General features: G+C 36.5%; 1 protein-coding gene across 4 annotated transcripts in view; it reads right to left on the reverse strand.

The window, feature by feature from the left end:
- The window catches only part of UTRN (utrophin), a 350,247-nt gene that overhangs the window by 83,293 nt on the left and 240,559 nt on the right, over positions 1-26,395 (reverse strand). For all 4 annotated transcript variants that reach the window (XM_033054305.2, XM_033054306.2, XM_033054304.2 and 1 more), the window contains one exon: positions 6,052-6,181. In XM_033054305.2, the coding sequence (XP_032910196.1) occupies positions 6,052-6,181 (130 nt within the window). The remainder of the gene's footprint in view (positions 1-6,051; positions 6,182-26,395) is intronic.

A 26,395-nucleotide genomic window follows, 5' to 3' on the forward strand; every position in this document is an offset into this window, starting at 1 on the left:
TGGTTGCATAGCATAAAATTGTAAATCTCAAAGAAAGTGTCTTAACAGTAAGATTTTTCTTCTGTTAGTTTCGAATTCATTTAACCAGTCTGTCATTACACAAACCAGCAGACAGGATTCCTTTTTTCTGTGAAAAAAATTTACATAGTAATCGTTGCTCTTTTGGTCCTACTTTATATAAAGTATTCTCAATCATCAGTTTCATCAGTGTCTTCCCATCCCTTTTTTTTAATGGTACTTATTACATTATCTTCACTTCAGCAGCTGCTCGGAGAGTAAGAACAGCCTATATTCACTGGACCATCTGTTTACCAGAGAGGACAGATATTAACTGACCTTGCAGTCAGGGTAAAAAACGTCCTCTTCTGTAGTGAAAAAAAATAAATTTATTTTAATGTACATTTTTTGTCACAAACAAAGCACTGAAAGCTTCAACAGCTTTTCTCTGTCTCTAGCGAAGACTGACTTCCTTAGAAGTAAAACTTTCAGGCCTGCATTTTTAGCATATAGTTTCCTTGCATGCTTACATATATGGATAATACCAGTGAAGAAAATTCTTCCTGTTTAAGAATTATTTTAGACTTCTTAAACTATTTGGCTATAGCAGTTTTCATTCTAAGGAACTGATTAATCCTTATGCAGTCTTGAACTAGTTATCTCTTTCCATCTTGCCAAAATTATATTAATTTCTTTTCACTTCTGCTAAATTCATAACCTAATGTACTGGAACCAGAGATGATTTCATGTTGCCTTCTTCTCACATGAGGTCAAACATTGTCTCTTCCCTGGTTCAATCAATCTTTGCAGCAAAAAAACAATGGACAACACAGCACTCATTAGAAAACTTTCAGAGTATTTGGATAGGCACAATGGCCAATTATCAAACTCCTACACAGAAGATCCAAAAGCAGTGCTATCATTGCCTCATGAAGTCTTTAGAATTGCTGCAGAGAAAGCATTGTCTGAGTTTCTAACAACCTTGACAGAAAACTTAGTCCTGATGTGATGGGAACAGGAAGTTTAAGAATAAGCAGCAGTTGGTTAAAGTTTAAATCTAAACATCCCCTATTTCAAGCAAAACTGGGACACAACAGAGCCTACAGGTCAAGAATGAATATGACTAGGTTTATATCCCAAGGTCCTCATAAATAAAAAAACCCAAAACAACCAACCAATAATAAAATTAACCATTTTTAACTCAGGCCAGCCTGTTTCCATTAAAAGCCTCTAAGTTTGCACTCCACACCACTCAGCAAGTGAAAACAATTTCCTTGAAGTTTACTAATATGGCTCCAAGTAGACAACAATGTATACCCCACATGAAGAATTTCAAAGCTTTACCAAAGTGAACTGTACTTGTAGGGTGACTAAAAGATCTAATTTTGAAAATAAGAGAGGTAAGTATTCTGTAATTCTCTCATAGCTAACTGCGCATTTTTCTTACCATAGGAAGAAACCCTTAAAAATCACAAGTAAATGAGTTCCAACAAAAACAAAAGCAGCAATATTGAAAATAGTGTAAGTAGTTTCTGGATATGATTCCACTGACTTCCAGGGGGCTACATCCTCTTCATTCTCCTAACAATCTCCTAAGCACTTCTAATTTACAGTCAGGACTTCATACTCAGTCCAACTGCACAGCAGAGGAAAAAAAAAAACCCAATCCAGTTGTGTGTAGAAAACAAACGCAAGTGATTGGGAATAGAAATGCTGCCTGCTATATATCTCTTGTATATTAGAAAAGAGTAAATTGCCTATTTTCAGTGAGATTTTCCTTGCAAAAGGAAAAATTATGGCAGAGAAATTTACCTAAATGTGGTCAGTGGTGGTAAGCAAAAAATTTCAGCTTTTATTTATGCCTGAAACAGGTAAAGATATTGTACCCCTATAAGTTTAAATAAAGTATCTACATACAATTCACTGATACTTATTAATATATTTCTTTTACATGTAATTTATGGGGTTTTCTATTGAATTAATAGGAGATAATAGATGGTAAATACTTACTTTTAAACTCTGTGTTTATCACAACAACCTTTGCCACCAAATAGCAGCTTTCAAAGCTAGGAATCTAACTGTCCCAAGAAAACTAAGTTATTAAAGTAGTTGGAAAACACTGCAGACTCCCAGAAACATCCACTATTACAATGAGAATCAGTGTAGTGACCTGTGATAATCTGCTAGGATGTTCCATTGCTTCAGGGAAAATGTAAGGACAGAATTTTAGCAAAGCTTTATCATCAGTTCATAGAACCCTGGGGACATAAAATATGAAATCTGCTTTCCTCCTTTCTGACTGTCTGTAACCTTACAGTACATGGATTTAAGAAGCTAGCTGTAATCTATGCCATAGAGAATTATAATTAACATTTTTAGATCAAAATTTTCTCCTATACTGTGGATAAGTGACAAAAATGCTAAAAACACGAAGATTTTCAGTTTCTTTAACCTGTCCATCCATGAAATTCAGCGCTGGCCTGCTGGCTTATCAATCAGCTCCACTAAGATTCTGAGGTAGCTCAAATACAGGAAGACTGTGAAGCTTGCTTTTTTATCATGTGGCCTCTCTACAGAAACATGGCAAAACAAAAGTAGAAGAAAAGACAGATGGGAAATATAATTAAGAAAGTAGTTTTCTGGAAGATAGAGAATTCTGTCTGAATGTGCCAGTTACTCTCTGGTACAGTAGAAGGCCAACAACACAAGAAGCATAAGGTAAAGATGGGAAAGAAGAAAGAAACCAGGGCTTACTCATAACCTAAATCTACATTCTTGTCTTAGGTGTGCAATTAACAAGACCATTACAGACAATAAAGGGTTATCATAAGGCATCTCATAACAAATGTTCTTTTGGATGGAACAACAAATGTATATATGCACAAGTCCTTCAACCAGGTGTCAGACAAGTTCAAAACTGATTCTTATCAGTTTTCTCCTAAATCTATCTCATTCCTTGCCCTTGCAACAATGCCCTTCTTGGCATGAAAAGACCTATGGTGAAGGAGAAAATAATAAAAAAATAAGACTGAAAAAAACCAATTAAAAAAAGGAAATTAGATTGAGAGGTTGAAGAAAATTGAAAACAATTTTACAACTTTTAACATCTTCAGATTAGCTAACCGTTCCCCCATAATGACTGCTTCCTTTACACAAGTTAAGAAATAACCTCAAGAAACTGTGATTTCCAATTAATCCAAGTTTGAGGTTTGAGTTAGTTTTGCTATTTCTATTATAGAACCAGCCAAAGCAATTTTCAAATCAAGACTGTACAGTGTTGACTGTTTGTCAATATTTTTAGAAAACAGACTGTCAGCTTAGAATCCATAACCACACACCACCTTGATCAACATGAAGTGGACTTCACTGAAGTTAACAAGTTAACTTTAATCAGTTACAGAGAAAACCAGTGACCAAGAGGATGACAGAAAATTTTAAAAAAATTAACATCTTAAAAGCAAACTAAAGCCCACACCCTTCATTGAAAATGGTTAATCTGAAAAAAAAAAAAAAAAAAAAAAAAAGTGTGTGTCTGGCAGTCTTCTAGTTCAGAGATTAAATTTTCTGGAGATTGGTGGCATCAGTTGTCAGAAAAAATTTACTAGACTCACTCCTAGGTGAAAATTAACAGCTTATTATATATATATGAGCTCAGACAGAATGATTTAAAGATGGCTTTGGGCCTAAGGGTCTATTAATCTACAGAAAGTGCAGTCCTGTTGTGAACAGGGTGCGAGTGCCCACTGCCGGCACCAGGAGCTTCACAGGGGTCTCAGGGAGAAGAGGTTGGGGTTACCCTGTGCCAGGGGCAGCAGATCCAGTCAGCCCACCATGGGCACACCTGAGGCCCTCAGGTGCTGCTGGCACCTCAGGGACAGCGTATTTAAGAAACAGGAAACCAGAGAGGAGGAGGGAACCAATTGGAGAAACAGCAGAGGGAACACCAAAGCCAGAGGAGGAGGAGCAACCCCATGTAAGGCAGATATTCCCCGTGGAGATAGCACACAGAGGAAAGGCGTGAAAGGAAAGAAGCAGGAGCAAGAAACTGCTAGGTGAACCATGGAGCCATCACCTTCCCACCCTCTTGTGCCACTGGTTGTCCCTCTGAGCATGACCGGTGTCACACGACAGGTGAGGGAGTCAAGCTAAGTCTGTGAAAGGCAGGAGGAAAGCCATGGTTTTAATGGTTCTGAGGTTTTTTCCCACTCACTACGAACCAACTTAGTATTTAATTCTTTTAGATAGCAATAGTTTGTTTTCCCCAAGTTAAACCTGTTTGGTCCACAACAGTAGTTTGTATGGAATCTGCATCTGTGACCCATCTAATCCTCATCCTGAGCCATCAGCTTTCTTCACTCATGTCCTTCCCATCTCCTGCCACTATCCCACTGCAGTGCAAGACATAAGTGGATGGGTGGGAGTTCGGCTGGTAGTCAAGACTAACGTATCACATGCTCACAAAAGAAAGTCCATGGAAGTACTAAGTGTGAAGAAGAATGAGTAAAAGAAGTTCAGTGCACATGTCTGAGGCTTCCCAGTTTGAACATATGATTGGTTTTCATATATGATGACTAGACCAGAGACATGCACACAGGCCATGGCTGTTATTACTGTGTAGTTCACCATGGTCATCAAATTTCCTGTTATACTGTTCTCACTGACATTGGTACACCACAAAATAATAATAATTTTCATCATAATAGACTGCATAGCAAGAATTTATGATGCATCTTATCATCTGAAGTTTACATCCCATCAATCAACACTGACTAGATCATTGTCATCAAATCCTATTAGAAAATGAACATATTGCAATGGTAAGGTTTTATGTACTGGCATCATTTGTGCTGAGAGGTTCTATGTTTTTGAGAAGAGAACCTTCAGTTTCAAACTTGGTATGAAAGAATGAACAAATATACAGAGAGCATCTTTACTTTTCAACTTGCTTGTGATTTAGACGAACTAAAACATTAGAGATGCTACATAGCAAATGCATTTGAGAGTAAAGAGAAACTGAATATTTTCAGGAGTCAGGAGTTCAAAACAGAAGTAAAGTTGAGGTACCAGCAGCACTAATCAATGAAATAAATGGCTTATTGGCTTTAACCACCAGCTATTCAAATTACATCACAAAGCTGAACTAGGGAATATGAAACTACTTAAGAATTTATACAGAAATAACACAAAGTATGGATGCAGGAAAGATTAGTTGTTTCCAGTGAACAAACTTAAGAAGTTTGAAACATAGATGTATAAGGTGATGCATGGAAAGAAAAAAAACTAACTCCTGATAAAGCTGTTATTTTGTAAATTATACAGAACAGTAAATAGTTCACATCTTACAGCAACTGATAGTCCTGCAAAAGCAGATTATTACATTTTCTGAGAGCAGTTCTTGTGTAACTAAGGGTAAGACTTTTATCAGAGATATAACTGCAGAACTTACAGAGATAATTTCCTATTTTGGGGGGGGGGGGGGAATGCAGAAAAATTATTACCTTCCTGTAGTCTCTGATATTTGGAGTAATATCTCAACAAATACTATGCAAAAACAGTTTCTAGGATAGCTGTGGTTCCATTCCTTAGCAATGATTCATCTAATACTCAAATCTTTAGAATTCTGTAATGATCGTTTTCCTAAAGCTGATTTATCTTACTTCTAATGAGATACACCACTAAATATGTGTATTTCTATTTGTGGAGTAAAACTCCGCAATAGACATAATGGATGTTTGAATGGGAATCCTTGAAGTACTGTTCTGACTACATTTAAGGTGTGTATGTTATTGTGTTAAGAAAAAAAGAACAGAACTATCATGTTTTGAACTAAAAATTGGAAAAGACGGAAGAGATGTTTCTACTTCTATTAAAATGTAAGTACTGACAAAGCAGAGAAGTAACCCTTGAGATTAAACATTGAAATAAAAGCCATCAGTATGCAACTCAGAAAATTCTAAGGTCTGAGCCAGTAACTGGGATATAAAATATGCACTAGAGGCATGCAAGTCCTTTCTCTCTTTTTTTGACCCTCCCCAGAAGTGACTATTTTCTGACCTGTTTTTGAATGCAAGCTTCTCCTTGGCTCCTCAGGCCCCTCAATTGGTTGGTCAGCAAGGAAAACTCGTGCCTGGTCCACAGCATTGAGAATCGTTTGTTCCTTATCCTTCAGTTCACGTCTCAGTGCCTTTTGGAAAGGGAAAGAAGAATGCATTTGTAACTTGACCTTGTGAACAATATTGTTTTCTCTGTTTTCATCTCTCCAACCAGACCTGGCTAGTGAGTGAGTAATAGCCAACGTTACTCAGACTGCAAGATAAAATGCAAATTCTACAAAGCAGAAGCAGCAAGAAATTGAGGCTGGAAGGGTAATTTTTAGGAAATTGACTTGAAGAAAGGAACACAAGAAAAGTGATGTGAGTTTTAAAAAAGCCTAATAAACTGAAACTACTACATTAAAATGCTATTTAAAAAGTAAATTTAATGGGTTTATTGCTTACAACAGGATTGCAAATATGCAGCAGATTGTTACAACAGACTGTTTACTTTTCTGATAGCTGGAATAACAGTTAACTGCAATTACTGAGACTTCAGAAAATTATTTTACAAATGCTACGAAGAAGTGCAAAAATTGCAATACTTTTTGTAAGGAATTGCATTCCTTAGAAAATGAAACATCTTGTTTCTGTCTACTATATATTAATATTTTTTAAAATTAGACAACGTATCAGAAATTTTATTGTGATAACACATTCTGAAAAAGCCATTTTTAAATTACTCAAATAATATTTTGATCTTTATTATGCAAAAATCCCTTGAAACTTACATACAGAAAAAAAATCAATTTTATGGAGGATTTTTTCATGGTGGTGGAAATTAATTTCAGGGTATTTTGCTCTCCAGCATTTATGACTTTATTAAAGAGTTCAGTGTAACCAACTTTAAAAAAGAAAAAGTTATAAGTAATCAGCTGTTATGTTTCTTATGAAGCATTTTCATCCAGCATAAAGCATAAATCTGTCCTGTCTAGAAGGAAACTGCTTTGCCTGTTTTATTTGTATTATTTTCTACACACAGAAACACAAAAGATACTTTAAACATTATTAGAATACTATGTTTATTTTCACAATATATTTTTTAGTTGTATTTTAAAAGTCAAGGCTTGTTTTGCAGTCACAGTTTGCTAAGGCCTCATTCCAGATGGAGAAAGCAGTTAGTCAGTATTGACAACATTATATAATAAAATTCCTGTTCTACTACAGGAAAGTTTGAAAAGCAGATACCATAAAAGCATCACAAATGTTGTCTTATAATTTTCATTCATTAGCCTCTTGATGCCACAATCACAAAAAACACCCTCATCTCAACTTTAGCTTAGCAGGAGGCAAGGTGTTATTTTTCCTCCCTCCTCCCCCACTTCATTCCTTTATCTTCCTCATCTTTCCAAATCCTTCCATTCTACTACTTCAAATAAAAAAATAAATAAACAACCCCAACTAAAACTAATCACTGAAAACACACTAATCTCCATTACATTTAGGAGCCTGCATTATACTGCACAACTTTCAGTAACCATTAACTGTTGTATTTATACAAACACTCCGCAGAAGAGAGTTATCTCTGTATGCTTCTGAGTAGCAATAATATTCTTCGTAGGATTCAGTACATACTACATTTAGTAACAAAACTTTCCATTTAAAAAACAAGCCCTCCTTACTAAAAAAAAATAAAATACAGAAATAGAAGCATTGTAAAAGCAACATTCCTGAAGAATCTCTTCAGCTCATCATAGTATGTATCAATATTTTAATTTCACATTACACACACTAGAATAAGACACTTTGAATCATCCATATTTTACTAATCATTAAAGCATTCCCTATGCTGGAATTTTTTTCAAGAAAGAAGGAAAGCGGTATTACGGCTCAAAAAATTCTCCTCTTAAAAAAGACTTTTGGCTAGTAGAACCTGTGTGGATGCATCAGTAAAATATAATGTATTTTAATTTCAAAAACATTGGTCAGAAACAGAGGGCTGATTACAACACTTTCTAGTAGGAAATATTTCTAGAATTGCTTTTCTCCCCTCTATATAATTTCCAAAATATTTCCAAAACATACAAGGAAAGGGAGGCTGTCTCATTTTCAGTATGCTAAGAAACTCCAGCAGTTAGAAACAATCTAGAGATGGATCTCTTTTACTCTCTCTCTCCTGTTTACCCTCACAAAGCGTGTTTCATCAATTTCTCCTGACCCTCAATAAAACGTCAATCAAGTTTGACCTAAGAGACCTTGAATTTAATTCTCCAACGTCCCTGCCATTGAAGTTGTTCAAATTGAGGTTGACAACACAAAGATTTTAAGTTTGGCCCATACAGCTCATCAGCTGTAAGTCTTCCATGGCAATTCTTATCAATATTTTTCATAGAGAACTCTCTTAATATGAAATAAACCATATACTGGAATATTACTACTAAAATCATTTAGCAGTAGAGCACCTTGAGCACACCACAGACCTCTTGGATTATGTTTTGTTTTTTTCTTATACCACAGGTGCAAAATTAATGCACTCAGACTTGCATAAATTTTTCTTAGCAATACTCAATATATTTCTCTGCGTGTATCTGCCAGTAAACAAGAAAAGCAATGAGAGTAGCCAGCGCAAGGATAACCATGCACACCAATAATACTATCTCTTATGCCAGCAAACCCCTCTGCAATAGAACAAAAAAAGAAACCCACTTATAAATCTGATCTTGAACTGAAATACCATCTGTCTTGAATGGACAAAATAAAGGTTTCATTGGAAAAATTGTATCTAGAGGAACACTACAGAGTAAAAGTAAATCATAAAAACCCAGCAAGGAAGATAAACCCTGCTATCCTGAATTGGATTATTTTAAAGGTTTTTATATAATAAGAAGTGCAATCATATATTTTGGTGGTTTATTTAGTTTTTCAAGAGATACCCCTCCAGTGGCTACTCAGAATAGATGTGCCTCCTTCAGTAGACAAGGATATTGCTTCATTCTCCTTTGGTGATTAAGAACTAAAACAGTTGCAGCATTCATAAGCTTTTGGGTGGAGCACATGTTTAAGTAGAGGGAGAATTTCCCTCCTGTTGCTGGCTATGCTTTTCGGGGAGAAAATTAGGAGAAAACTGATACTAGAGTTTTGGTATAGATTAAATAGGTGAAGGTATGGTAAAAAAGAACAAACTTGAGAAGTATCTCAAAACTTGTCACTGAAAATTGTCCAACAATAAGCTAAACACATGGATGCAATGTTTTTTGAGTCCTGTTAAGCATGCAGATGTGAATACAAAATGAAAAAGTGAACACTAAACACAGAGATAACACATTTATTTTGCCCACACTATGCTTTTTATGTTTATAAAAGCACAATAATATATTAAAGCTATATCAGTCATACAAAAAGGAGGTGCATACAACTTGGGCAGTAATCCATACCACTGTATTTCATACAAAAATTATAAAATGCAAAATTAATGTATAGTTTAGGTAATGGTTTAAAATGAGAGCTGCACTTCCCTCAGTAATCTGGCAGGTGACAGACTATTAAATCCAACATCTATGGTTTACGCAGTTCTGTTGCATTTGCAAATCCATTATTACTTCCTATATAAACCAGGACATTCAAGAGTCCAACACTTATTTTAGACATTCTTGATTCTTATAAAAGAGGGGGAAAAAGCCCTGAAAATGTAAAATCTGGTGTGTTGATGCAGCGTCGGTACAAACTGTTTTCTTAGCTGACCTTAAACAATACTAGCCAAAAATACTTTCAAAAAACCTCCTTTGAAAAAAGTCTTCCACTGGTAGATGGACATGTGCTTACAAAACTACACTCTTGAAATATTTTATGCAGCATGAAACAAAGCAATAACTACCAACAGCACTGCAGCATTCATTTTGCAGGTATGAGATCTCAAGTTAGCCAACTACGGTGGGGTAACCCAGGACTCCAGTAACATAATTCTCCTCTCAGAGGAGAGGAGGCACAAAAGTGCCTCCATGATTTTCAACCATGAGCTAGTGATTTACTATCCATTTTGATTTGTTCCTCTTTCAGTGACTGTGAAACATATGTCACTGCCTTTATAACTCTGGAAATGCAGACAGACCATTTGCTCTGTTACACCAAGATAATTGAACCCATCTGCCCCCTCTTCATTAAAGACACATTTGATTTCTAACACAAAACCCAACTCTTCTTGCAAGCTAAGATTTTTAAAGGAAGTTGCCTAAACCAGGGCTTTACAAAACTTCTGTCAGGAATGCTTTGCAGCTGAAGTATTTTTCACTCTTGAAAAATTTAAAAACTACAAAACTTTTGCTATTGTGATTTTTACAGTGTTTAGTATATCCTGAAAACACCTATTTCTTTCAGCTGCACCTTAAAACTGCTTTTTGAGCATAATAAGTGGACTTCTAAACTTACTGTTAATTTGCTGTTTCTTTTTCTCTTTTGAATTGTACAGGCTTGTACAGAATAATTCAAGGAGCAGATCTGCTTAATAGTTCCAACAGATGAAGGCAAAGCTAATTTCAAAGAAAACACTTGGGATGTTTCTTAAAAACAGAACATATTTAAATCAGGTCTCATTATGCACTCTTTCAAGGAAGTAAAGATGCATGTTATTGTAACTCATATCAGTTCAGCACACTGCAGCCTTATGTGCCAATCAGCAGCTCCTGTAGTATTTAATTACTTATTCATCTTTATTCTGCACCCGGTGCTTGAAAAACTCCTGTTACTTTTATACACTAAAATGAAATGGAAAAAAATAATCTGTGGTGTTTAATGGGATGGGAAGAATAAGCAGGATGATTGAGCAAACTCAGAGTGAGATGAGGAATTGTTCATAAAGATCATACAGAGATAAAGGTTGTGACTGAGTCTCTGCCAGCTGTCTCCATCACTAAAGAATAAACTAGAAAGAAAACAAGCATAGCATGTTTAAAAGCTGTTTCTTCCTGTCAGATACTACGTACACATAGCATTTCAAAAGTGTTTTGGTCTCTGTACACATCTCTCTGCAAAAGTCAATTTTATGTGTCTACCCTATCTGATAAAGAAAATAATCAAATAAAGATCAATATTTAACTTGAGATCGTGCAGCCCACCATGCATTTGCCTTTTACTACTTCATACAAAATCTATGTGGCAACAGAAATAATGAAGGAGAAAAATGGTGTCTAATATACAACCATTAATACCTAGAGATACAAAGACACATGTAGCACATGGGACTTTAAAGAGACCAAATCCTACATGTTCTGATAAATCAGTGACAAACAGTGACCAACATCAGAACAGAGAAAGGAAAGGAAATATGGGTGTGGGGACAAAAATTTTAAAAAAGGAAAAAAAAATTTAAAAAAAAGAAGCTGTTTGCCTTCATAATAAATATATACTGAGTATTTTAGATTTATTTTTTCACAAAGGAATCTAAGTAGACATCTCAAAAAGGACCAAAGAGAAATGGCAAAGGCTGCATTTTTCTAGATTGTTTCTCAGTTTATCATTTACCACTTGTTCTCTCTTTTGCTGTAGCGTCAATAAAGAGGGTGCAAATAGGGTTTCAACTACAAGGGTTCAACGTGAGTATAGACTCAGAAGTCACATCTATAGCAAATTCCTCATTTTTGCCTGCATGCACACAGATATTAAACTGACAGGAATTTAAAAGCTCAGATGTGGTCAAAAGAGAATTAGACTATGCATGCTGGTTATCTTTTACCAGAGGCAAATTAAATGTTAGCTTACTTAAGACTTTCTCTTTGATTTATCAAAATACATGCTTCAGGCCAGAAATAGGGGTACTTTTTCACCGAGACTTTCTTGTCCCTTGGTAATTTCCCTTCTCTCTCTGGAGGAGTGCATGTGCTCATGGCTACTCACTGAAAACACCACCCGCCTCCAAATATGCATTCATAGACATACATTTCATAAAATAACATCTAAAACATCTCACACAAAGTGCTTTGCAGTAGTGCAGCCTAAGATATAGAGGGAGAAAAGCATGCTATATCACTCTGCTCAGACTTAGAGACAAGAAACACAAAGCTGTTACATTCTAAAAAACAATAAACTGACAATCTCAAACTGTGTCTGTACATTCCTGTGAGGCACTTTATTGTAAGGAAGGGTAACGGACTTACTTCTGAACTTGTTACAGTTCCAAATTAGTAAGGTTCTTTCCTCCATTTTCATCTAACAGCATTTTAAAATGAGGGAAGGGGAAGATGTCTTGAAGCCTGATTGGAAAAGCCACATCTAAAATAACCTCGCAAAAACTTTGAAAGGCCTCCTTTGTTCACTAGAGAAGAATCCAGTACTAAGCACGAAGGCAGAAGTAAGCTTCATTGTCACACAGATTGCATAAAAAAAATTAAAAAGCTATTCTTAAATTAAAGATCATAGGACTACACTTTTTCTTAAAAATGAAACTATTTTTTTTGCACAGTTAATTTTCAAAGAAAGAACTTCTTTAGTCTTTTCTGAAGCAAAAACTGCAAGTCCTGTATTCCCTAGAGATGCTACAGGATCTAAATGCAACTAGAGACGAAGGGAGAAACTGCTTAATTGAGCAAAGGTTACAAAAAATGAGGCATAATGATGTTCATTAATATGTCTTCCAGCACCAATAATCTTATGTAACTTGATTTTCTATTTCCTAGTCCACTGAAATGGACTTTGTGTTTCTAGGTCAATGGTAACCAAGACTTGGTTGCCCAGTGAACTTTGGAAGTGCAAAAGAACACAGTCTTCAGGGACTGGAAAACATGGAATTTTTTTGCCCATGGAATATTATCATCAAAAATCTTTTTTTAAAATATATATAATTATTTTCTTAACAGAAGTAAAAAGACAGGCTTCAATGTGCTAATGTGAATTATCTACTAAATCAACTACTGAAATCCCCAGAAATATAGCCACACTGGCCAGTGCAATCCTTTTGTAATGGATTTGCTACACAGGGCATATCCACTGAATTTGCTTCGCTGGTTCTTTTTCTCTTCTTCAAGAAAGCAAGTTTTATATTCAATCCTTAGTAAGCATTTCACTGTACCATGAGTACTACAAAAGTATCATATAAACAACAAAACTAAATCTGATAGAATATGTCTATTTTGCTCATCCAGCAAGTTTCTAATATAAGTGAGCATATTTAGGTTTAAATCCATTGTAATATGACAGCTAAAAAAGGGTATGAGAATCATTAAACTTGATGACATACATAAGCTACACAAAAGCAGTAGATTGAAACAGGCTTGGTTTAAAATGCTATGCATAGGAAAAAATGGAGTATTTTTTAATGGAGCATTTAGAAAAAAATCTGTTTAACATACCTAATCAGGATTTAATACAAGAATTCCTACAGATTGCACCCCAGAGACAGCAATAATGCCTGAATCAGTGTGCAGACTGTAATAGGAAGAGAGAGGGAAATTGTTGCAGCTTTCTACTCTTTGTGTGGTAGAGAAAATGTATTTACTTTTACACAACAGCAATAATCACCCTGCTAGCAGTGGAACCAATTTTCAAATGCCAAACTGGCAGTAAAAACACATTCAGTTTTACATCAAAAGGACTACAGTGTGCTTTTGGTGAAGGAAAACGAATCTCACCAAACCCTACTAAGAAAGCATGACAGCTATGTGATATCAACAACCTTGGAGAACTTGACCTCTTTATTTCTGTTTTTATTTATTTTGTAGTAAAGCAGTAGTGTCATCACAGGCCTTTTCCTGCATCTCTGATTGACAGAAGGCAGGAAGAGAACTCTCTCTATTGCTCTATTTTTCTTTTGCCTGTGTCCCCAGACTCTGCTCCTGTCAGAAACGGGACAACTACTTATATGTAACTTAGGGACAAACCAGAACCTTTAATCCAAGGTAAATGAGAACTGGTGTCCAGACACAGGGGACTGACAGTAAGAAATCAGCAAAGATAAAATAACATTTTAAATTGTCTGCCAAATAGCCCTGAAAATGCCCATAGGAAAAGATCACTGTACAAGTAAAGTATTGCACTGAGTCTATTTCAAAGACATTTAAAAAGATTATATCCTTTAAAAAGTAACCTTAAAGACAAGGCAATATACCATCAAAATAAGGACCCTTCCATTTTAGATAAAACTGTTTTGTAAAGCTGTCTGTAGAACAGAAGTTACATTTCTTCCACACTCTTCAAAGTTGTACCTCCTTTGAAGAAGCAAAGGAAATTTCTATCCTCAATGCTAACTCTAATTAGCTTCAAACTGTGTAACTGTGCACTGCACAGTGTATAACTGGGTAGCTTTGGATAACACATAACACTCAGTTACATAAAACCCAACAAATGAGTTCATGGTGGAAATACTGTCAGAGCATCAAACTCCATCTTTTCTTTATGTGTAGCAACTGGTTTAACTTCTGTTTTTTATGTCAGAAAATACTCACAGAAAAAGGGGGAGGGATAAAGAACACACAAAAAAGCACTGTTCTGTTTATGCATCCAAAACATGTACCGCCTCCAGCCTGATACAAGACACACAAAACATCTGCTGCTTATTAAATGGTTTATTACTTAATTGAGCAAGAGCCCTCAAATATCCTGTTAGCACTGCCTATTTCCCTGCACCCTCAGCAGTAAGCATCTATCTCTTCAACATAAGAGAGACATATTCCTCTTTGTTTGCTGGCAACAGACTGGCTTGGATTTGCTTAGGCTGTGTGATTGCTGGGCACTGATGAACTGCCATTAGTTTCCTACTTCAAACTGAAATGATGCCACCATTAACAAGTTGGGTGCTGCATTGCTGTTAAGACTCGTTAAACTCCGGTCACCTTTTGCTCTTTTTGTGTGATGAAAATTCCTCGGCATGTCTTCAAAACAACCACCAATGGGACAAGTCAAATATGTTTGGCATCATAAGATACTTCACTGTTAAATGCTGCCTACCATATTAATGCAGAGGTCTTGAGAAAGACTTTTAGTAATTACAGTTCAAACTCAATACACTTAAGAGAAACTCTCCGATATGCAGCAGTATGAATGCATTCAATATATAAAGATAGCATGCACTTTTTTGAGCATGGCCATGTCTCATGAGAGGTTTTCCCTACGTCACCCTCCTTAGTACATCAGCATCCTTGACAATGAATTGTGATCACCAAGAAAAATAGTGAATGTACCATCCCGTATAAATTATAGCATGTGTAAATGTAGCATTATGTATAAATTATAAATTATCACTGCAAAAAGTCTCAAGGGAGCATCTCCTGTATGACAATTGTGTAAGGGGAGGAATATTCCCTTTAGGGGACGCACAGGCAAGAAAACCCAGCTGAATATTGAAGCAGAAAAAATGCTAGAGTCCAGTTGCAATTTGAGGCTAGCTCTAGTGTTCCTGTTCTGAATGCACGCATGCATACATGAGAGAGGATTGCTACTAGAAATCGTTTCAGAAGCAGAAACCCTGTCAATGTTAATTACTCCCCTTTCTTATAAACAGTCACTTTGGTTTCTCTTTGGAAGCAAATGGTCCAGACAGACAACGGAATAATCACCAAACAGTCAACAAACTGTCTTCCTCACCACAGTCTACTTCAATTTCCCTCGTAGCTTTCTGCTCTCAACTCTTCCACTGTGGCTTCTCATTTTCAAAACTATCTAAAATGACAGTGTCTTTGTAAAGCTATTACCACACAGTTGTTATTGTGACATGACAGATTATGCTGGATCTCTGTTTTGGGTCACTTCTCAAAAATTTTCTGTCTCCGGATTGTGTGCTAGTATATCCAATATCTGCTCAGTAGAGAAAGATTACTGTAAAACCATTACTGAAAAATGAATAAGTAAAGGAAAGAGGAAATACTCAACTTCAGACAATTTTCCAGGCATTTATGAGAGAGTCATGAGGAAGCAATACCCTAAGGGCAACATGACTTTCCCTTCTGCTTAAGTAACCTCCTTCAGCTCATTCAAGTAACCATCAGAAGTTAGAGGAACATGAAAACACAGAACCTGGCACCTATGCCATATCTGTAAAAGCCAATGGCATTTAGGAAGGGAAAAAAAAATGGTGAAAAAGGCAAGCCCCAAGTGTAATACTTCATATATTCTTATTTTTAGTCTTCAATACTTAGAACAAGCTCTATGCCATGTCAAAGTTGCCTAGTAAAGATATGGAGAAAAGTAAAAGCAATAATTAAAATACTGAAGGTATAAACAATAACACTAAGAACACAGGGAATTTCTCAAAACAAAAAAAAATAGAATTGGTTGTAGTGAATGGATGCCAAAGAATACTTCCACATGCCTGCAACAATTTTGCAGAAATGTAAATTGTCAACTTAAAGCCAACTTAAAAAAATGTGAAAACATGCTAATGCAGCAAGACACCTACATACTGATCCCTTTCCCCAGAAACCTTAATGAAAAGTGTTCACCATAAATACGGATTTTTTGAAAAGTAAAGTCACTTGTTCCTTGTATTTAATTCATTTATACTGTATTTAGCAATAGTGTGCACTAGCTTCAGTGCTTTTAACTCCGAAGCCATTGCTTTCTTAGAAATCTCTTCACATTTTTCTGCAAGTATAACCAAAATGCAGCAAGCATGCTTACTTGCAGTTATGTAGTAATTTTTTAGGTCACATAACATCATCAAGGTACCCAAGCTGTTTTTCAAGAACAGCATTAATAATGTGATTCACATCTGACCTGTGTCTGTTTACTTTTCTCTCTAGCAATAAAAGAAGCTTTGTTTTTACAAGACCATCAGGTTTTGTTTATTTGTTTTAGATACCGTGCTGTGCTTGCCACTAGCCACTCCTTCATGGATCTAGCATTAAGACAATAACTTCTTCCTTCTCTTTCAGTGTTGCTGCACCAGCACCATGTAAAGCATAAGGAGGAAGACACAGGTGAAAAAAGGATTTGAGAAACTGCAGCCAAGCCCCTATGCTCACTGGACGAAGAATCTTGTAGCAGCCAGAAATGTCAGAAGGCATTATCTGCATGATCATACAGAAGAATACAAGATCATCAGAAATTCATTGCAAATGAGGCTGACCTATTGAAAATGACTAATTTCAACCAAGCATGACTGCTTTGTACCAGTCTCTGTTTTAGTCAAAGCCTGGGGACTTGTTTCTATATCAAAGACTGAGGCTCCTGAAAGCATCCCTACCCAGTGTGATGGCAGGCACTGACCACAGCACTGATGTCAGCTCCTAGAATTGCTCAGTATCTCTCTGCTACAAAACCTGAGATTGAAAAATCACATGCACAGGATAAAATCATCAGATACCATTGACGTTTACCCAAAAATTACACTCTTCCCCTTCCTTGCATTTATTTGATGATAAAAATATTTTCACAATTAGTCTTCCCTCGCCTCTCAGCATTTTGCTCTGTTGGAAGGTTTCTTCCCTGGCTTGAATCTTATCCTTACATAAACTTCTAGCCTCTCTCTTCTGAGGCAGATCCATCACTCAAAAAGAAGATGGAACCACAAAAGAGAAAATGTACAAATAGCTGTTATTTAAAAAATAGAAAGAAATAAGAAAGACTTCATATCAGATTGATTTCAAGGTAAATAAACATAGGCTGTATAAAATCTAGAATAAGGTGAAAAGATATTTTAGGTGACCTGCAGTAATATATAACTGAAAAAATTATGTATTTGTTCCAGTAATTTCTTTAAAACGATCTCATTTACTATTCTCTCTTCTATTACTGCTAATATTAAATTCTTGCTGACCTGTTACACTGACTTAATGAAAAATATACTAATAAAAGTAATGATTGGATTCAATCATTTAAGCCTCTATTGGTACTGAAAACTTTAATTTAGACCCAAGTAAATCACACAGTTATAAAGTATGCATTTTTAAATGATTGTTTATAAAATGATAAGCATAGTCCTTTTATTAATCACAGTATTTTACTTTACATATTAAAAATTCTTCAAGCATGTAAGCTTCAAACCAGCTATTTCAAGAGAGAGGAAGTCTGTGGGTTTTTTAAAAAATTTTTTCTATTACCTATATGAGGACATTTAGACTAAAAATTCCTTAGTAACATAGACAGAAATTTCAGACCAACTTCAAACAAAAGAGGAAATAAATGTATCAGAACATTTTAATGATTTACAGCTTTGGTTTACTCTCTCAAGTTTCTAAATATTGTTTGCAAACACAAAATTGCTGACAACAATATTATAAAACTGACTAGGAAATTTCATAGGTGTATTCTGTTATACCATCAAACATTGGCATAGAGATATTTTTCTCTCCATTTACACATTCATTTAACAAGAAAGGTCTAAAAGATTAAAATCCTATCATAAAATACATGAATTACCACTAGCAGCAGCAATTAAGTTGTTTGAGAACATATTTGAAATGTTCTCTCTCACCACAGACTACACCTGTTCATTTAAGGAACAGGCCCCCATGGCTAGAAGTACAGAAGAACTGTTCAGCTTCCCATATCCCCTCAAAATCTGTCCTACAGGGAAACAGGATATAGGGATAATCAACAGCAACCACCTAACAGCATAGTCATGTGTCAGTATTAGCATGGCATCTCAGACTATCAAAAACTAGAGTTAAGGCTGATCTTCATCCACTGCAGAACCAGAAAAGGCTGCTCATGGCACAGAAGTTACTGCATTTGTGTTGTCCATTTGGCTGAGCGAGCTACAAAGTTCCACATCCAGTTAATATACAGTGCTTGAAACCAATTTAGGACACAGTAGCTTCACTACTAGCACTGACATAATGCTACATTATCATAAAGCAACAAGATAGAAAGGCCCCTGGAGAAAACTTAGGTTTTTTACAGGATGCTTTTAAAGTGTCCTCACACATTACAGGGGAATAAATTATAAGATGACCAACCAAGCATGTAAAATAACTCAGTAGTAGTAAATGTGTGAGGACAACATTGCACTCCTTCCAGAAAGAGGTGCCTAAAGAACTACCCTAAAACCAAGACACAAACCAAAAGAAATCCAACCCCCACAACCAAAAGCCGCTTTGGCAAGCAAATATTTTCTATCTTAATTACAGCATGCCCATAAAATGCAGTAACCTACTGATTAAAACAAAGTAATCTCAGTAACTCTAAGGAATGACTGCAGACGACTGCAGACAACTGCAGACTTATCAGGCACAGCACTATACGGAGGAATTGTACCTCAGTATTGAAGCTCAGGGTATCCCAAGTCTTCTGATGTGGACAACTACTGATGATATTTTAAATGACACAAGGAATCATGTCACAAGCCTCACAAGATGAGCATTCAGGTTCCAAATCTGATTAAAAGAAAAAAAAAAAAAAAGCCCAACCCATCTTTTCCCCCAAAACAGCTAACCCTGGATGAATTTGTAAGTGTTAAGGACCTCCAGCAGCTCAAGGTACAGGAGTGAGAACCCTAGACCCAGTAAAACGCCTTTCTGAAGCACAACACTGAATTCACTTTGCAGGAGGTGAATGTCAGCAAAAACATAATGTCCAGAAGCTTCCCTAAAAAGAAAGATTCAAATCTTTAAGCATCATTTTAGGTTTAGCACCCTTTGGCATCCAAAGTTCAAAGACCAAAACTTCAGAGAAGAAAACTGCTTTTAGTAACATTCCTAGCAATTTCCCAGCCCCACTGACTAACCACCCTGGGGGAGAAAAGTCACTGAAACCCAGGTCAAAAGATACAGATGTGTGGTAACTGTCTAGGAACAACTATTAGCTATGGTTAAGATATCTTGGAAAGAAAACAAAACAGAAGAAAATACCTCCTGTGAGATTACCTTGCCCATTATCCAATATCTACCCTTGCATTCTAAAAGTGCAACGAAACAAAAATGGGAAAACTAACAGAAAAGTGTAAGAAAAGGCAGAATCCCATTCCCTCCCCTATTTTGTATATACATTTTGAAACTTAGCCTTCAATCTCTAGAATCTGCATGAAAACAGGAGTGGTGGTAGCAGGGTGGCTGCCATGGAAACACAATTTTTCCTGTTTATTGCTGATCTTCCTAAGGTGGATTACTGACTCTAATAACAAGGGATTGAGGATCCTTGAATCCTCCTCCTCCAGTTCAGGAGTTAACTGGAATAAATATTCTTCTTCCCTAAAGATTCTGCCTGCAGCATCAAGAAGCAGGATCTACATTAAGATGTTCTTAACAGAAAATAAAAAAGATTCTTCACCAGTCCCTGTCTGCAAATGCAGTAAGTTTCAGGAGGATTTTAAAGTGGTAACAGCCTCTCTCACTGCATATTTAAGAAGTGCATCATAAACTAAAGCTTCTGTTCAGTTTCTCCAAAACAGTGATGCATAGGGGACTCTGCCCACTGAGAACACAAGACGAAAGAAAATAAAACTCTCTAGTTGGCACAAAATTCATATGGAAAAGTGTCAGTTATATAAAAAGGTTCTTAAGATTTGCATTAATCCCTACAAACTCAAGCCCACACCTTGAGTGACAAGTGAACAACCCTGTTAAATACAGTAAGTTTCTTCTTAGTGGTCCAGTTTATCAAAACAGATCACAGAGTAATCAAGGAAACCTGAGCTGGTTTTATTGAATATACAGAAAGAACCTCAAATTGGTGTCAAAATGAGACATGTATGAGCAGGACAAACAGTTTTCATCTTTAACACAGGCTATGAAATCATCTGAAAAAAATATGACAGTGGACCCTGTATTATTGTGGCTCTCTTGCAGCACTCCCCAGTTGAAAAAAGATTCACTGTGACTGTGCCAGTGTTTTTTCCTGGCTCTCTGCCTTTGGAAAAACAGATCTCAGCAAAAAACAATATTTGCATTCAGAGAAATGTCCTGTCTCATTTCCTTATACCAGCCCATCATTGGGATTCAGTGAGGCAGCTCATCTGTTGACATATTGTCCTTAGGTTTCTGGTGGTACCCAGCATTTTTAAATGCAATTGAAACACCAATTAATCTTAAAAAAAAAAAAGCATGCACAAATTGAAATCCATGAGCATTTTTCTAGGCAGTTACAAAAGGTCTTGGGAGTTTCATTGCCAGGTCCCTGAAATAATTTGCTTAATATGCCACAACAACCAAAAAATAGCCAATAAAATATTGAGCATCCCCAGAAATTTCAAAAAGAAAAAGCCACTATTGTACTACAGTATCAAAGATCGCATTGATGCATTTTCATCCTAAGTATCAAATGCAATAGGAGTCACTTTAGTTCCCTAAGGATATAGCAGAGTCTGAAGAACACAGCAAGATAAACAACACAGGTAGCTAAGAGAATAGAGTGGCTGTCCTATGGGTGGAGATTAAAAATCAGTCACTAATGTGCTTGTGCTCCATCAGCATCCCTGGCTGTGCTCAGGGCTCACCCCTGAAGGTCAGACCACAGCCAGTCACGGTACTGCAGCTCCAGACTCAGGAGTGAAACAGATGTCTGGTACATTCCATCACACCAAGATGTTACAAGATGTCATTAGTTGTAGATATGCTACTACTAACAGTGATGTAACAAGACTGCTCTTTTGTGAGGTGAAGTAAAAAGATACCACAGAAACAGGCACTCAACTCATCACAGCCTTTTAAGGACAAAGAGAAAGGCTGATTGCTGTGCTGTTTCTGACACGTAAGCCTAATTTATGACACAAGCGTACTCCTCCAATGTCAGAATGACCTCTTAGATATTTGAGAATATCTACAAATCTTCCTTTATTCAGTGGTTTGAAAAAGACCCAGTGAGATCCTAAAAATCTATATGGGAGTCTTTGATTAAAATAAATGAGACTGGTTCCTTAGGAAAGAGCAGCATGAACTGTATACATCAAAATGATATTATTAAAAAGGCAACCCCACCGAAATGTTTCATTTATTGTACTGGAAAACTGTATGAATTGCTTTTTTCCCCACAGTAAGGCAACCTGCTTTACTCTGCATTAGTGACAGAATATTTTTTCTTTCATTATCCAGGTTATTTATTATTTTAAGTACTGATCCATTGCAACTTTCCTGACTTATCACAAGACAACCACACTTCTGGGAACAAGATGAAATACAGCCAGGAGAAACAATTTTTTTTGTCAAAGTTAAAAATACACTGCACTGGCATCCTAATTTAACACTTCTTTGTGCCATGCTTTTGTTTACACATCATTCTTCTGGAGAAAAAGCCCAGGAGAGCAGTGACACACCTGAATCATTCATGTAACACACAAATCAGTTTAAGTAAATCCTTACTGAGCAATGGATTTAAGTCTGTCCACTTGAGAACCCCCATTTAACTTCAGGCATTAACTACACTCTTCCTCTCCTGTAACAAAATATTCCCACCCACAATTTCCTCTTCTTCCTCCTATACACTCCACAAAGAAAAGTCTCAGTTAAAGACTAATGAGTTGTACTGTCCTTGAACAGTGCAAATTTTCAGTGTAGTACAATAGCAGATATTTTCACCAATAATCAGCATTCAGGACTCTCAAATATGCAAAATTTCAAGAGTTCTTAAAAAACTCTTATCCCTTACAGGTTTACTTAAGGAGCTCTCATACCCCTCAGTAATGCTGATTGACTATTGGGAAGGCTATTCCCCCTCTTGATAGACCATGTAGTTTTTGAAACCACATCCTGACTATAAAGAGCCCCTTCAGAGCAGCGTGGTACATATTGCTCCTGCTTCCATCACATCCTTGTCCACCAGACCAAGTTGCAGCTCTTCCTCTATGATTTTCAATTTCCAACATAACTGCATGATTTTCATATTCCAACATGGACCACATAATTCTCTTTTCTTACCCCCTCACAGCTCACACTGTTGTCAAAACTAATGTTTTAGCAACCACCCATTAACTGATCAACTAATTTAGTTGACCACTTCTAAGTAGCAGAGATTTTGTGTGCTTTGTGTCTTATGTGATGAGTAATAAATTAATGAAAGTTGTTTCTAGACTATAATTAACAGCATAGCCTAAAGCAGCACCAATACTTAAATGCTTCTCTTCTCATTCTTAGATTTAGTAATTCCTAACGTGGTAGCAGATTTTAATACAAAAAATATCCCAGAAAACTAATCTAGAATAGTTAAGTAGGAATTAATTTCAGAATAAACCCATGGCCCAAAGTCAGACAGGCAAACAAAGAGTGAAGAAAAGTTTAAGGCTAGAAATAGATCTTTTTCCTCACAGACTTTTCCCACTGTTAAAGAGAATAACAGAATTACAGGCACCCTGAAGAGATAACAACACATAGAAAGTAGTTTCCAGTTGGCTATGCTAACACTTTTGATTAAGTGAAAACAGCTAAGTAAAACAGATTGAAATACTACAAGTTTCATTATTTGATTACTTTAACAAAACAAGTCTGAAACATGAAATACATAGACAGCAACCCCAAAAAGTTTGAAGAGTATCTAAAATATTAATGACCTATCCATAGATATAAAATTATCAATCAAACTTTCACAGGTCCTTTGCCAATTCATTCTGAGCTCAAATGAAGCTAAGTTAAGCATCTCTTTGATCCAAGATGCATGCATTATTTAGCATTAGCTAGACATTTGTTCATTTATGCAGACACATGCCAACAGGATTTATGCAAAAGGGTACCCATTTCTGCTTAATTTGAAACGTCCTGGTTCTCTCTCTGGAATCTAAACCGCAGTGATTTATAGCTTTTAGGGAGTCTTTGTATTTTAGCAAAATCACACGTTGCAAAAGCTGCAGTCAGAAACTCTTCCAGTGGAAAAGTGAGATATATAAATGTTTCAGTCCATCTCCAAAGAACAAGGTGTCAGCATCTGTTCTGCCTCCTCTTGTACACATGTATGACTCCAAATACTTCCACATGCACAAAACCAGCCCACTGATTTTTCATGGTATTTTTTCAGATTTTCTTTTCTGGCACACTAAAATATGCACATAGGGGTGGATTTTTGAGGGATAGAGGCTGGGAGGAAAAAAGGTTGGTGGTTTTGGTTTTTGAGCTTTGGTGAGTTGATGAGGGTTTTGTTCCTGGTCTACGCAGCTGATCAAAATTTGCATCACACACATTAAAATCCTAAATAAATATTCATAAGAAAGACTGGCAAAGAACAGAATGAAAGGGGAACATAAGCTGCTAAGAATAGCAACAGTAAGAAACTGAAATTATGGAAAAAAAATTACTGGCAATAAACTCTGAAAAGGTAAGTGCCTTCAGTTTCTTTTCCCTATAAACCGTTCCCCTATGTCCCACACTTCTGGAATGTGAATGTCAACTCAGCTGTAGGCACACTCCATATGAACAACTTTTCAGCTCATGTAATTTCAAACTTCCTCTAAGTGTCCCAGATTTTCCAGTATTCTTTGAACTTCTTGCTCCACAATCCCTCTTTTAAAGACAAATTTTGAGAATAATCAAAATTGGAAATTCATACACCATTGTTGAAACCTCCTCTTGTCCTGCCCCCTGCAACACACAGAGCAACACTAAGCACCCAGACTGGATGTACTCATTCATTAGCATTTAGTATGTGATAAATTTCCATATGATGGAAGTTTGGCTGAACAATACAAAAAAAGAGTCAAAAATTATAAATATTTGCCACATCCTGAAAGATTTCTGTTAACCTGGGAAATATAGGCCTAATTCAACTTATTAACCATGCTGTGGGTAATGTTTGCTTTTAAAGCACAGAAGAATGAGTGATATTTAAAACAAAAACAAGTTTAAAATCAAACAACAAACCATTTGTTTCCTCCTGTCCAAACAGATCTCAGTAGCACCCAACCAATGTGAGCCAACCCAAACTGTCACATAATACTGTACTTATCTATCTAGCACTGCTGAAGCCAAGCACTGAGTAAGGGAGATACTAACAGAGGGAAAGGGCAATAGAATTAGTGCCATTAAGTTGAAGCAAACAAGTAATCTCCTGTACCTGAGGGGGGAAAAAAGTAGCTTAATAAAAACAACAATTATTGAGCAACTGGAGGCAAAAAAATAATGCTAATATACCAGAAATCAGAAAAATGAAGGGAAGGAGATGGGACTATCATGAGGGCATATCTTACAGAGCTGAGCCACTATTTTACCACTTACATTTTTAAGTGCCAGCAAGGAAAAGATCAGGCAAGAAAGTCAAAATAGGAGAAAACGGGTCACAGAGTAGTGGAGACAAAGTGAAGTACGGAACTGTTCAATTTGCATGAAGACAACTTTAAATCTACACTCAGGTATGAAACTAAAGGAAAGAGGAGAGCAGAGGCACACAGACCTAGGAGAAACTCTTCAAGGTCAGCTGATGTGGTGCTGCAGAAATGCAATAAGGGATCATAAAAAAACCAACTTTGATCAAAAGTAAGTAATTTCATGATTACAAGCCGCACCTGATTATAAGCCGCACGTCTGGGTGTCGGCAACTGTCTTGGGTTACAATATAGTGTGATAAAAGGTATCTATTCTATCACCATCTGTTGAGGGTGGGGGCAGTGATCCTTATCTCTATGGGAGATATTCTGCTAATAGGCCATCCATTGAAACCAGGTGAGGCATTGTTCTTTATCTTTTCACAACCCATCCTTCCTCCAGCGAGTCATTTTCTGCTAATGGCCCATTGAGTCCCACTGTGTCACTGATAAAGTTGCTTCATCCCACTGGAAGTTGCTCCAGCCAGGGGGAAGAGCCCAACATTTTTTACCAAGATAAAAACAGAGATTTTGGGACACTAAGGGAGTCCCTTTCTCCACTGTACTCCAGAAGAAAACCGGATTTCTCCACATCACCACTGGACCTCCAGAGGGAAACTGCACCTTCTACAGGAGCACTGCTCCAACTGAATCACATCTGTCACTGCAGGAGGATGCAGCCACCATTTAATGGGACTGCTACCAACACCCTGCCTGACAGGGTGTCAGGTTGTACTCTGACTGTGTCAGGGTTTGGGGTTTATTTCTTTGTAGTACTGTATTTCTATTTTAATTTCCCTAGTAAAGAACTGTTATTCCTAATTCCCGTATTTTGCCTGAAAGCCCCTTGATTTCAAAATTATAATAATTTGGAGGGAGGGTTTTACATTCTCCATTTCAAAGAGAAGCTCTTGCCTTTCTCAGCAGACACCTGTCCTCCAAACTAATACAGCAACTTTTCGTTCTTTGTCCATATATAAGATGCATCTGATTACAAGCCGCACTTCCGGGTTCAGACCAAAATTTTAGTGAAAATGGTGCGGCTTATAATCGTGAAATTACTGTCTTACAAATGAAATGTTCAGGAGGTTTAATGCTTGAAGAAGCATGGGCAAAGAAACATTTTTAAAAGTACCAGGGTAGCCAGCGATGAGAGCTGGACTAAAGGGAGTATCCTTTGCAGCAAGAGAAATCATATCATATCAATCATATCATATCATATCAC

Source organism: Catharus ustulatus, chromosome 3, assembly GCF_009819885.2.
Source record: "Catharus ustulatus isolate bCatUst1 chromosome 3, bCatUst1.pri.v2, whole genome shotgun sequence".
Classification (NCBI taxonomy): domain Eukaryota; kingdom Metazoa; phylum Chordata; class Aves; order Passeriformes; family Turdidae; genus Catharus; species Catharus ustulatus.